At 30.7% G+C, this 14,171-nt stretch overlaps 1 protein-coding gene across 1 annotated transcript in view; it reads right to left on the bottom strand.

Moving 5' to 3' along the window:
- LOC126750301 (phosphatidylcholine:ceramide cholinephosphotransferase 2-like) overlaps window positions 1–14,171 on the bottom strand; it is a 113,204-nt gene that overhangs the window by 10,280 nt on the left and 88,753 nt on the right. The window contains exons 3-7 of the mRNA XM_050459875.1: window positions 12,222–12,415; window positions 6,289–6,513; window positions 5,444–5,654; window positions 2,222–2,496; window positions 1,572–1,756 (exon numbers count right to left, since the gene is read on the bottom strand). Of these exons, the coding sequence (XP_050315832.1) occupies window positions 1,572–1,756; window positions 2,222–2,496; window positions 5,444–5,654; window positions 6,289–6,513; window positions 12,222–12,414 (1,089 nt within the window). The 5' untranslated portion in view covers window position 12,415. The remainder of the gene's footprint in view (window positions 1–1,571; window positions 1,757–2,221; window positions 2,497–5,443; window positions 5,655–6,288; window positions 6,514–12,221; window positions 12,416–14,171) is intronic.

The following is a 14,171-nucleotide window of genomic DNA, read 5'->3' as shown; positions in this document are numbered from 1 at the left end:
TCCGGGAGGGTGCCCGTTTTCGCAAAAATGTACTAAATATAATACATTTTTTATATAGAAGAATACTGGTATAATATATGTTTTATGTTTAGATATTAAAAAAATAACTTTCTTCTAATGAACAAAGGAAACCACGGCTTGTAAATAAAACAAGTTTTAATTTAGAATTTTCTGTAATACAAGTTTTAATTTAGAATTTTCTGTAATAACACCTCATGTTAAGTACATTTTGTGGAAAGTTCTTTGTACATCTTAGATCTTCGTCTGCAACCACAAGCAACCATGTTTGTTTATGTTCTTCACTTTGCTTTGCCTTGCCAAAGAGTTTTAGAGAAATTTGATTTGTTTTGGTTTTCTTATTTACTGTTCATTGTTATGTTTTGTGTTTGGTTGAAGCTCTATTGAAATAGTTTTTTGCCAAACCTTTTTCTGTTTTACAAATAGTTCTTTCATAAAGACACAAGTTCTTTACATTTTCATAAAGATGAAAATGTACTGGATATGTGGAAAAAATCATTAGAGAAATGTACACCAGAAGTATGGAACACTAAGGTTTGCCACACTGAAAAAATAATCAAGGACTGGTATGATAGGGAAGTCATTATTGAAGAGATACCCCAAATTCTGATTAGTTTAAACAGTGAAACTAGCTCGGAAGATAGTGACAGTGATTATTCATAATTGAATTTTCTATGTTAAACTTATTGATATTTTTTTGTTCAATGAGAAAAAAATTGTTTTGAAAAAAATGTTTTGGTGTAAGAATATTTGGGTTACGGTATAATATACGGGTTGCTCCATTTCTTTTAGCATATTATCATAATAAGTATCTCTTATTAACCAAATATCTTGTTTGTAAAAAAAAAGAAAAATTTAAATGGAGGTACAAATGATTCATTTTTTGTTTTTTTTTTATCAATAACTTGTTTTTAGAAATAGGCCTGCAATAAAGTAAATAATAATGGTTTTGTTTAAAACGCTCTTGAAAACATTATAATTATTTCTCAAACCTTTATACAAAGCTTTTCATGAGCTTTAAAGGAATAAAGTTCATGGAAATTTCTTGTTATATAATATGAATACTGTCTATTTTCGATGAAAATCTTTCTTTATTAAAAATTGTTATAAATATTTTATTGTGAAGTAAAAACAAATCTTATGATAACTTTTATGAGGTCCTAAAAGACACTGTGTATGAAGTACCTATTGCATTTATAAGTAGAAAAGACGTGAGTAATTTAAAGAAATATTCTACCAGTAATAAAGAACAGCAGGTTGAAATAGACAGCAAATAGCTATAAATAAATTATCTGTCCTAAAAGTGACAATATACTAAAAACAAATTTCAAAGAATCGCAGATTTCATCTCTGGCGAAAATCGCCGCCCACGGAAATTGGGCATGCAAACCTATTATTTTTTTTAAGTTTAAAAATGCCGCCGCCACTGATGCTGGTTTGACAACTGATTGATTCATATAAACATCAACCTTGAACACGTGATGACGTAAACGCAAAGATCCATTGATCCAACTATATATAACATTTAAGCATTTCTTAAATAAATGACTTACTTTTAAATTTGAGTTATTAGCTAACGTATGATATATCCAAAATATCCTAGTGGTGATGTAGTAAGCGATTATCACGTCAACTGTATAATGCCCGTGTGACATTTGCAACATCACCACTCCAACTGCGGCCAAAGTCCAATATAACCAATGGATAAACCTCAACAAGTAAAACTTTTTTGGCGTATCTAAAACGAAAAAAAAAAAACAACTTTACAAAACATAACAATTATCAAGTATTTAGTATTTAAGTTGTTTTCGTAATGTTATTAAATGGAAAATTGCCAACTAAATTTGATCAAATATATTGAAGAGGCTATAAAAAGTGTTTTTATTACAATATTGACATGAAAGGTACAATAATTATAAAACAGAAATTTTCCTAATAAATTATGTTCAATTAGAGATGAATAATAGCACTGTTTACGGAGCAAAGATTCTTTTTTATAACTAAAGTAAAAGAATACAAAAAATCCTTATATCAACTTTGAGAGACACTAAGAATTTTTTAAATTAAAATAATGTCATGCAAGATGCAATAATTTTCCATTTTGTATTAATAGTTAATACACCATATTAAATCATGCGTAATCAAGTAGAAAAAACAAACTTTGATCTACTAAACTTTGATAACACACATAGCTTTCACTTACATTCGGATATAACTAAATAACTGAACACCAAAACGACCGTGTGTCCGCTATAAATGAAATCCCCGCAAAAAGTGTGTTTCCCATTGACGGACAGCCCGAAACCGCTCATCAAATGGAGAACTCTTTTCGCTATCAGAGTCGGTGAGGTTTCGTTGGACTTGGGAGAGCACGGGTACGTCCTGCTTGCCAGCGGCAGTACCGTTACGTACATGGTTATCGCCCTGTACATGTACAGGAGGGACATTATCAGAAATATCCGTCGGAATACTATGAACCTAAAAAAGACATATATATTTTAATAGACGAACAAAATAAATGCTTAAAATCCACAGCATCACAAAAATATTCAATTAAAATTGGGTTATATGTTTTATCCGATCAGAGAATCATCGTATTAGACTTTTTTATGATAAGCGCATGTTTCCTTAATTTGTACACATTTTTAAATATTTTTGAAATATAATCTTGGGTATACGTCATTATACATAAAATAAATCTAGAATTATACCCAGAGCATAAAAAAAATTATAATCTAGTGTGTTCTACTTAAAACCAACCTCCGGAATAACTAGGAGTCTCAAAGTCATACAGAGTCTTTCTAAAAGGTCTTTACAAAATCCTAGGACATATTCCTGAAGTCAAAATAAGCCGATTTAAAGCAACTTACCTTAGTCCCAAGTTCCTTCGTTTCTTAGTTATAAAGTGTAAAAAATTAAAAATATAAAAATCGATTTTATTTGTGTTTTTACATTTTGGGACATACCACTTTGAAAATTGCTACCTAGGGGTTTTTTTGGTATGAAAAAATAGGCATCTTTTTACTGTGGCTGATAGAGGGTTATATACCGCTCCATCCGCACTGTTAATGGTATAAAGTAGCCATAACTTTTTTGCGTGTGGTTTTTATTTATTTTAAGGAAACAATTTCTTTAACGTTCTTAAGTAAAAAAGGTTAGTTTGAACCCGCTAAAATTAACCGTTACCAAGATATTAATACTGCACCGGAATTAAAAAACATATTTTTAAAGTTATTAGCTTAAGTAATGAAATTCAGTCAGTAATTAGTGCCAAATGTTTTTTTAAAGTTTTTTATGTATGTGTAAAAAAGTAATAATAAAGAAATATTTTTATTGTAAAGAACTTTCGTTATTACCCATATGTTCGGAAGAAAAAAGCATTGTTTGATTTGGTATACAATAAATCTTTCAGTGAGAATTTGCTAGTGCGAAAATAAGGAAGGTGTTTTAAGCTTGTTAAAGTAAAAATTAAATTTCTAATTTGTTAAAAAGGCTGAACGATACAGTTTTGTAGAAATGACGGATATGTTATTAGTTTTTGAAGTATTGTCACAGATTTACAGAATACCAGATGCGAAAGATTGCGGATATAAGCTCCCGATATTCGATGCCCAGAATGAATAAAAACAGAAAACATGAATAAAACAGAATGTAAGGGTTCTGAAGTACATTTTTATTTCATTTAACAGATTTAAGGATCTTATTTAATAAAACATTAAAGATGAAACAACATTTTTAATTTTCTTTTAGTTTTATCTGATTTTTTGGCAGATGATAAATCTTTGTTGGCGAATTTTAAAGTATAAAATATTTTAAGTCCTATAAATAATTTGATTAAATACTGGAAAGGAAAGTTATCACATGGGTGAGTAAAATTAATGCTTTTCATTATCTCGAAATATTAACTTATTAACTCATCTTTTGGAAATCTGAATAACGTCGTTTCTCCATCACTGTGGCTGGAACAATAAAGATATACACACTTATACCCCCCCATTTCAACAAAAATAATACTAAAAAAATATTAAAAAAAAAATACAAATATATTATTTCAATTTAATTATTAATCATAAACACGCGTACTACGCAAAGAAAATTAGAAGCACGCAGCACGTAGGCTTGTAGCAAATTAAACCCCTTGCCACCGTACTAGGCGGGTGATGGAAATCCATCACCCAGGAGGCGTGTCTGAAGTCTGGCGCTCGCACGTATATTTTCGATCAGTTTCGCATCTGTATTCTGTAAATCTGTGGTATTGTGAAGGAAATGGCTGGGAAAGTGTTAGGGTATATGGACAAAAATTTCCAAATCGGTGTATACCAAATCATCAAACATTTGCTGCTATTAAGAGACGCATTCGCGACACCGGTAGTGTTACTCCTGACTCCTGTAACTGTCAGTTATGGACGGCACCGTATGATAAGGACCTCTCAGATGGAAAAACAAATTTTGGAAAGAATAAAGATCCTACATTAAGCACCAGATGCTTAGGTTTAGAAGTAGGAGCATCTAAAGGTGTGGTTCAAAGAACGTTGAAAGAATAAGAGCTTTATCCAAACCACATCCAAAAGGTACAAGATCTTTTGCCTACGGATTTTGAACAATGTTTGGGCTTCTGTCAATTTGTCAATGAAAACAAACAATAAAATTTAAATTTTGTTAGGTACATTTTGCTTACAGATGAAGCATGCTTTACGAGAAGTGGTGTAACTAATTTTCACAATGAACATGTTTACGTTAATGAGAATCCCAATGCCACTAAAGTAACTCATTTTGAACATGAGTTTAGGGTCAACCTGTGGGCAGGAATCATTGGCAATTTTTTAATAGGTCCTGTAATTTTACCACCAAGGATAACTTGTGTGAATTATTTAGAACATTTACTAAATACGCTTCCAGATTTTTTAGAAAAACTGCCATTACAACTTCGGCAAGATATGTGGTTCATGCATGATGGTGCTCCACCGCATTTCACTTTAAATGTTCGGAATTATTTGCATCAATAATATCCAAATAGATGGATTGGAAGAGGAAATGACGATCCTGTAAACCGGCCACCACGCTCACCGGACTTGACTCCATTAGATTATTTTTTGTGGAGGTCTTCTCAATCCCTAAGTAGCAATTTTCAAATCGGTATGTCGCAAAATGTTAAAAAAATTAAATAAAATCGATTTTTATTTTTTAAATTTAACACACTATAACTAAAAAACGAAGCAACTTTGGACTAAGGTAAGTTGTATTACATCGGCTTACTTTGACCTCAGAAATATGTCCTAGGATTTTGTACAGACCCTTTAGAGAGAAAAAATATTTAAAAATTTTAATTTTAAAAGTTAAAATCGAATGGAACTTTTCTTTCACGTTTGATTTCTTGTGATATAAATTTAGCCAATAAGACACATATATTTATTTGTTTGCTTACCTATGCTTATGAAATACCATGGCTATCATACAAGAATTTACACAGAAAATGATGATGTACTCGGAGACGTCGAGGGCCCAGTCGTAGGCAGGCACATTGTCCAAGAAAACGTCCGGCAGCGGTCCGTACACTTCTCTATCCGGCACCTTTTCGTGTACCATACTGAGCGACGTCAACGTCAGAATGAAGTTGAAACACATTATTATGAATGCTAAAAGAAAAATAAGACAGAAAATTTTCAGTAGGATAAACAATTATAATTATATATTGATGTCAATTGAAATTGTGATATGGTCAACGTATTCCATAGAATTAATAGCTAAACATATGTTACTCAGTCCTTGTATGTTGCGTATCCTAAGTGTTTCGGTATAAGGCATTTCTTAACGTTTCTGGTAATGGACGTGGAAAACATATGTCAGCACACTTGTCCCATACAAATTCCTTATAGAATTATTATGAAAAGTCCAATAATGCAAAGATAATATTTGTATTCAAAATTGATTTTATAAGTTTTAAACAAACAACTCAGTTATATATGACATACATTTTTTTTAAAGTCTGAACTATGCGGCTTAGATCAAAAAAATAGAATACAGTAGAGTCAATTTGGCGTTTGAAATATTTTGATTATAATTTTTGTTGCCCATAAAAAACTAAAAACGGAATTGTGTTTCCCCTCTTTGCAATTTTTAAATTAATTTAACAGCTAAAAAGTGATTTAGAACAACGTGTAAAATGAACATGACTAAATTCCCTACAAATGATCTTCTGAGTGAATTTCTTCAACCAACTTCGCGACCAATTTAAAACGTTAAGTGTAGACTATATATTGAGAGCCTCACCTAGTAATGTTTTCCACCTTTCCTGGGGGAATCTCGGCTCCTCTCGAGACGTTGGTATATCAATTTTGATGTCCCCATTACGATTCGGTCCTTTTTCCATAATATCGTCGTCTTCGTCGTCCACGTAGTATTCGGAGGTGCCGTTCCCGTGGGTTCCATGCGCCCAATGATCACTGTCGGTTTTTGATAGGCTTGGCAAGAGGGGCTGCCTCTGGTACAGATCTCCTGGAATAATTAATGTTTAATTAATGCCTAATGAGAAACATTTATGTAAATTACTGTATTTCAGACCACATTATTAATCCTTATCCTAAAAAAAAAGTTTAATCAATGTTTTGCGGTCACCAAATTATAGATATTCATTTAATATACATTATATGAATTTTAAAATGCGGTTTTATTAATATATCGTGGTTTCCGCAGATATGAGCATAGCATCCCGTGGTTTATTGGCCTCTTATATTAAACATAAAAATATACAATTTCCCTAAAAATTTGTCCAGTAATTCTCAAGAATACCAGTGTTTCTTTCATTAATAGCCCCTAAGGGTTAGAGAGAGAAGATCTCGATATACAATTTAGATTTAAAATTTTCTAAAAATTCTAAACTTAGATAGACATATATAGTATAGACATATATAGCATAGTATTATATATAAAGCCTATTGGAATAGCCATTGTTTAACATACACGGTGATTAGGGAGTGCAGCAAACAAACAAGGACGACAGGAAACTTAATTAAACTGTATAGCTGTTTCGCTTGAAAATACACTACTCAGAATGCAATATCCTAAACAATTGGGTCAATGTATAAAGAGTTTTCTCAACAAATTTTTAAAGGTACATTTCACTTTTAAACAAAAGTATTGCCTAGTAACCTTAGGTGCTTAAGAAGTCGTTCAGTTAGATTAGATGAGCTATTTTAATGTGGGAAAAGGCCAAAAATCTAATTGCACCCTTAAACACCCTTGTTACTTTATTTTATACTCAGAACTTTTTGAATGTAGAAAATTGTATTAATTGAAAATCCATTTTCAAACATTTTAGGTATATTATAATATTCTTGTCACTCAAAAATATCTTATTGGGAAAACCCAAAGATAATCCAAAATATCTGAATTTACCTATAACGAAGTGTCTTACCATTCTAGAAATTTTAATAGAATATATTACCTTTTGACAAGAAAATTTATAAAATTCCCCATTTTTTTTCCTAAATTAAATACCCTAAAAACTTAAAGATACTCATTTACTATTACACCTGAAACTTGAAAAAACAAAAAGGTTTTATTACAAAAAAGATTTTTGAAACTACTATGCCTTACTAGGAAACCATACATTCTGGACGATAGCAGCCATCGACTCAATGTGGTCCACAAACGTCAATTTGCAGTCAAATAATACACCGAAATCTCTAAAATGTATCATCCTGTTCAAGATAATATTGTGAATGTGACAGGCATAATGAATATTGCTTTTGCTGTGAAGTCGTGACTTTCTTCTAATATTCAGATCATCCAGCCGATTCTTTACACATCATTTGTGCAATTCCTTTGAATATTCTCATTCTTCTACTCAAACTACTACTGTTTACATCTTAAACAAGAGTTAATTAAATTATTTATGTTTTTACCAATATCGTTAATAAATATATCGAAGAGCAAAGGCCCTAGTACAGAGCCCTATGGTATCCATCTATTGTTTTTTCGCTCACAAAGGTAAGAGTGAAAGAAGTAATTCTAAATAAAAGCTATCAAAGCCAAAAAAGTCAATGCTTCAAACCGAATATGAATAAAAATACCTAACAATGTAAAAAGATTTTAAAAATAGGTAAGAAGTGCCTGGGAATAATTGAAAAATTACTTTAAAGGCCTGAGAGTTCAAGAAAAGGTATAAATGACCTTAACAATGACTTTATATATCTCTAAATTTTTTTTTATTTTTCTTAAAAATATTACTCTACAATACAAAATTTCATTTAAATATGAAAAATACCTAAGAAATACCCAAGAAATTTCAGAACATATTCCCTAAAAATATAAATTGAAAGTACATACAAACTATTCAGAAAATACCTCAAATATGTAGGAAAAGGGGAATGATTTTAAAAAGCTTGAAAAATGCCTGAAAAAAAATGCAAAAAGTTCCACTAAAATAGGACAATTTTTTCACAACAGATGTGAATGCCAATATGTATAATAAAATATTTTTTAAATAGAAAAACATACATATAAATGCATTTTTTTTTCAAAAAGAACCAAAAACTTCCAAAAGTGTCTATATTATAAAAAAATACCTTAAAATCTGTACAACCAAATTAAAATATAAAAGACCATATTTTACAAAGAGGCCACTTAAGCACTCAAAAAAACACGTAAGAAACAATTTTACCAAAAAAAGTTCAAAATCACTTAAAATTTTTTTAAAATAAAAAAGCGTCTCATCTCTTACTGTTTTTCAAGATCCTTCTTATGAGCTGAATTTGGGACACCCTCTATTGCTTCAAAATGCTCAATTTACCATTAAACACTTAGAAACCACTATCGCGAACAACAGCGATCAAGCTTATTCTAGTTCCTAGTCAAACCTCACTCACGAACTTAAACATACACAGACGGCTTTTAATACAAAAAAACAATATTTTGTTAAGTAATCTTATCGAGGAGAGCTCGTTATCTTGTTTAGATATTGCGAAATCAGTAGTTGTTTGTGAAAAAAACAAATCCTCAGGCTTAAAAGAACCCACATAAATTACCTTGACGGGCGGTAGATTTAGTCACTGTAAACCTCCAAAATGCATTAAATACTTGAGGCACCATGTTTTTAAAACTTACACCTGCATTGTCAAAATGTTAATAAGCAAATCAAGGAGCACCAAGTTATTAAGATAAAAATGAAGAGATTTACAATGCTAAATTGCCTAATCCTTATATCATTATGGTTAAATAACACACCTTTCATATGTACTTATTTTGTGTAGATAAGATTGTCTAATTAAGGTAGAAAGTACCTGTTATAAAGCTACAAAGAGTCCTTGCAATTAAAAATACAACAAAAGCACAATACAATGAATATTTAGAAAATAATTCTAGAGACCATTCCACCGGTAGATACATGATCTCGCTACTGGTCACCAATAAGGAACTTTTCACCATAATATTTAATTAAAGGTAATAACGTGGTGAACGAAAACATTCGGTGCCGCGTTGGTACAACCGGTAATTTTCGCAATAATTTACAGCATATTTACATAAGAGTAGATGTGCATGTCATGTAACTAATGCATTTAGGAATTTCTGATAAAAATTAATGTAGAAATGTAATAATGTAGAAAAATGTTTGAAATCGGAGTAAAATTTCCAGGTAACGCTAAAAAAGATTTTGTAGAAAAATTTAGGTTTAATTTGTCCTTGGTACTAAAGAATTTTTTCTATTTAGTCCAAAAAAATTGATTTTGAGGTTAAAGGAAAAAGAGCCAAGAAGTATCACCACAATTAGAATTAATTAGATTCATACTAATTAAATGAAAGACTTAGTAGCAAAAATTTATCAATTTTATCCAAGGCAGGATTTTTAGTAAATTTTAACGTTTCTAGTTCAAACCAATTCATTTAATTATTTTCATAAGATTACACATCTTGCAAAAGGAAATTTAGGTAACTCTTATGGTGCCTAAATAGATTATTTTTTATCCCATGACTATTTTTACATAAACTATCTAAATTTCATATTTCTTGTTGACTAATAGTGCGGATAAAACAGAGGATTACAAATACAGGCTTTTTGCTGATGACAATTGCGTGATTTGCCTTATATAAAGAAGAATGAAAGCTTAGAGGTGGTTTTTAAAACCCTATTTGTTCTTCAAAACCTTTCTGGAAGATTTCGAAGAACAAATAGGGGTTTTTGTCTCTAGAAATTCTTAGAGCAGCTTTTTTCGCTTTTTTTAATCTTTCTTATGCTTTTCAAGCTGACATAATATTCTCCCTCTGAGGAAGGGCAATTAAGAAAAATAGCTAAGATAAGATCTTGATATATATGACTGTCTAATTTATGTGAATATTAAGCAGTTTGGACCCGATAAAGCTGTTAATACACAAAATACCAGACATAGAAGGAACAATATTAACCCATATTGAAAACTTAGTGTCATAGTTAATAGCAATATGTGTCATAGTCTTTTAATGTAGTTTCTGAAGATCTTTTTTTACCTCTGTACAACATAATTGTGTACTACATACTTGTAGTATAACATGAAATAAATCACCAAATAAATCTTGTAGAAACCACACAAGAAACTCAGAAGAGTGTGATACTAATGGAGTTCCTGGAACATATATGGTATATTAATCTCCATGAAAACGTTCCTAAAGGACTTTTACATCCTATAATATTTTTTAACAGAGGATTTTCTTTATTTTTACAAAAAAAAAATTGAATTGTAATGAAATTTTCAAAAAAAAAATAGGGAAAAATTGTTCTTACTTTGAACAATCTGAGGAAATCATGCGAGAAACCTAAGGAAATGGACTATTAATGGAACTTTGGGGACATATATGGTACCTAAAAGGTATGTTTCTCGCTACTGAATTTCTGAAGAACTTTTGAATCCTTGACATCTTTTTTACATACAAAGCATTAAATTTTTTAAAATTTTCGAAAGAAACAGACAGAAAAATGTTTTCTTACTTTGAACAATCAGAGAAAATCATGCAAGAACACGCAAATAATTTGCCATTAATGGAAGTTATTTTACATACAGGGGTTAACAAAAAAATAGAAACATTTTTAAAGTTAATTAAATTTTAACAAACCGTTATTTATTTAATAATTTTTTAAAAGTATTTACTTAGCCACCCCTTGATGTTTAGGAGTGCTTGGTATCGCCTTTCCATTGAGTCTATTAGCTTCTTACAATATTCGACTCGCTGTTTCTATTTTTAATTTGATTTTCGAAGACTGCTAAAGATTCTTTATAGGGTTCAAATCGGGCGATCGGGAAGAAAAATCCGATATACAGATTTTTTCCTTTGCAAGCCTATTCTTAATTGAATTCAATTCTTCATTACAATGGTAGATCACTTTCATATGGCAACAATTCAACTATTCAATTTGTCAATGTACTTTTGGGCATGCAGTATTGACCAGTATCAGATCACCTAACAATCAGATTTCCTCCACCATGATTGACAGTTGGTCATATTCTGGCCTTCGAGACCTTCTGACATTCTGCAGAATCACTCTCAAATAAATTGAACTGAAGGCCAATTATTTTGTGTTTCGTCAAGAATTGTTTTTTATGGGCATGTCTACCTTGAACATTTTCAAATATATCAACATTTCAAAAATCTATACATTTGAGAAGTCTTCCTTAATTTCCTTATTAATATTAATGGCAGTTTCTTTTTTGATAATTTCTGGATTTTATTAAAAGTTTTTCATGGCCTTTTTCTCTTTAAGTACAGATTTTACAGTTCCTCATTGTAAATAACGCTTTATACTGTTATTTACAATATCCCTTTTTATGTTAAGACGTTTAGAAATTTCAACACACAGAAAACACTCTTTGCTTCAGATAAGGTACTTGTAAGAAATAGTAAAAAATATTTTCATACTTTACTGTCAATATGTTTGCCATTGTATATGGTATCTAAATAATATGTTTTTCCCACAAAAATATCTCCTTCGGTTGTTTTGTTCTAAAACATGTTTGCATTTGCATTGCAAGTAAATTGGCAGGAGTAGGAAAAAGGATTGCAAACATCTTTTTGTACACTGAGGATAAATCTTACTTAGTTGCACATACCCCCATATTGAGAGAGAAAATTGCGAAAAAAAATTTAATATGTTTTTACAGGAACAACTGAGTATAATCTCTCAATCAATTTTCAAAGCAATACGGCAAAATATCCTAAAAATATACCAAACGTACCTTGTGTCATCTTATTACCGGTGGAATTGTTGGTGGGCACAGTTTCAAGGTCGTCCTCCAACAGTTGATGATGGTGATGGTTGGACCGATGATGGTGTCCGGGGCCTACAGTGCCGTGGTTCGTTTCGTGGTTATGCTGTTCTGGGGTCGGATGAATGGTGCCATAATCGACGAACTTTGGCTCCAATACCATTCTGCAATGAGACGAAAAGGAATTTTTATTAACACTTAATTTCTGCCGGAGGATTTACGGGTGCGTTCAGTTAAGTAGGCATAGGCGTAACAGGAATCATTATTCTTTTAAATTTCATTATTAAATATTTAATAAAATTAGTTTGTTTATTTTAAAGAGAAAGTATACAATTATTACCACTGTAAACAATAATATTAATAATGGCGGAGACGTGGCAAAGCCTAAATAGGTTTAATAGTGCCGATGTGGTATTTAATGTTACGTTAAGTTCCTGGTGGCGTTGTTGGTTAAACAAGAAGTCAACAACAACAAGCTTCTTTGGTTTCTTAAGAAACTACGTCTTGTTTACTGGTAAAATTTTACAATAATATTGGTGTCTTATTTCCACGTGAAAATACCGAATTATACGTTTGTATTTTTAGTTTAAAAATTCTTATGAAATATTAATTTTACTATATCGGGTAAAAATTTGTGCAAAACCATGGTACCTAATTTATACTTTGCAGGTAATATAAAAATAGATTAAATGTTTTATGAATAATGTATTTTTTGGGTACTTTCCAGGAAGTTGACAAGAGTTCTCACTTTTTTCCAGGATATTAAAGTACTTTTATCCTTTGGGGTAACTCATTTTTGAAATTTTTTCAGAGAGTTCAAGAACTTCTTTTTGCTTCAAAGAAAACGTAAATCTTAATATTCTCAGACAGTTTGAGTATTTTTCATAAATTTTCCAAGTAGTTAACAATATTCCTTTATTTTTCCAGGTAGTTTAAGTGTATTGAAGAAAAGTAATTTATTACTTCCCTTCAATACACTTAAAGACTTTTTTTCCAATCCGGATAGTTGAAGGTTTTGTTTTTGTTTTGAAGCAATAAACATAGTTCTTAATTTTCTTAGGCAGTTTAAAGATTTTTCATCAAAGTTCCAAAAACTTGTCAATTGAAGACAGATATGCTAGTCATTTTTTACTTTTCTTCAAGGTAATACAAGACTTTTTTTTCTTCTAATTTCCCAGGTAGTTACCCCCTTGCAAATTAAAGTAATTCTAAATAGTTCAAGCAGTTGGCAATTAATCAAAAATTTTCCCTACAGTTGAAGTATCTTTGAAATATTTTCCAGGCAGTTAAAGTACTAATTTTTGATACTGAAGAAATAGTCCATACTTGCAGTGGAGTCGTAGATCAACGTAAAATAAAAATCGCTCCATTTAATATGCTCTCTATGAACCTTCTACTTTTCTCTTGCTTTCACCAAAAAAATATTAGTAACACATCATCAGGTACCATGGTACTTTAAGACTTCTCAACATAGATGTCACCTAGGTTTGCGTTTAGTATGTTTTTTAGCATACTATTCGGTCCTCGTCACCAACAGAATGTAAACAAATGAAATAAAAAATAATAAATAGAGGGTTTTTTGACTTGGAATCAAACCCTAGGGCATATAACTGATACCAATTGAAATTGCAAAAAAATAACACGCAGATTTCTTTCTCTTTCTTGTTACTATACTCAAGAACTCAACGGAATCAAATTCAATTATTCAATGACTGAACTAAAGTATCATTTGGACTTTCACCGGTCATGTCAAATTTGTTCCCTTTCTATATATGTACTCCATAGAACATGTGATAATTGACAACGGGAATATTCTCATTTCTGATTCAGAGGTAAAATATTATTTATTGTTTTGATGAACTTTAAACATCGAATTTTGATTATTTTCTATTAATATTATTTGACCTACAACCGCTAATC

The sequence above is a fragment of the Anthonomus grandis genome, chromosome 1, assembly GCF_022605725.1.
Source record: "Anthonomus grandis grandis chromosome 1, icAntGran1.3, whole genome shotgun sequence".
Lineage (NCBI taxonomy): Eukaryota > Metazoa > Arthropoda > Insecta > Coleoptera > Curculionidae > Anthonomus > Anthonomus grandis.
This window is presented reverse-complemented; position numbering and strand designations above follow the sequence as displayed.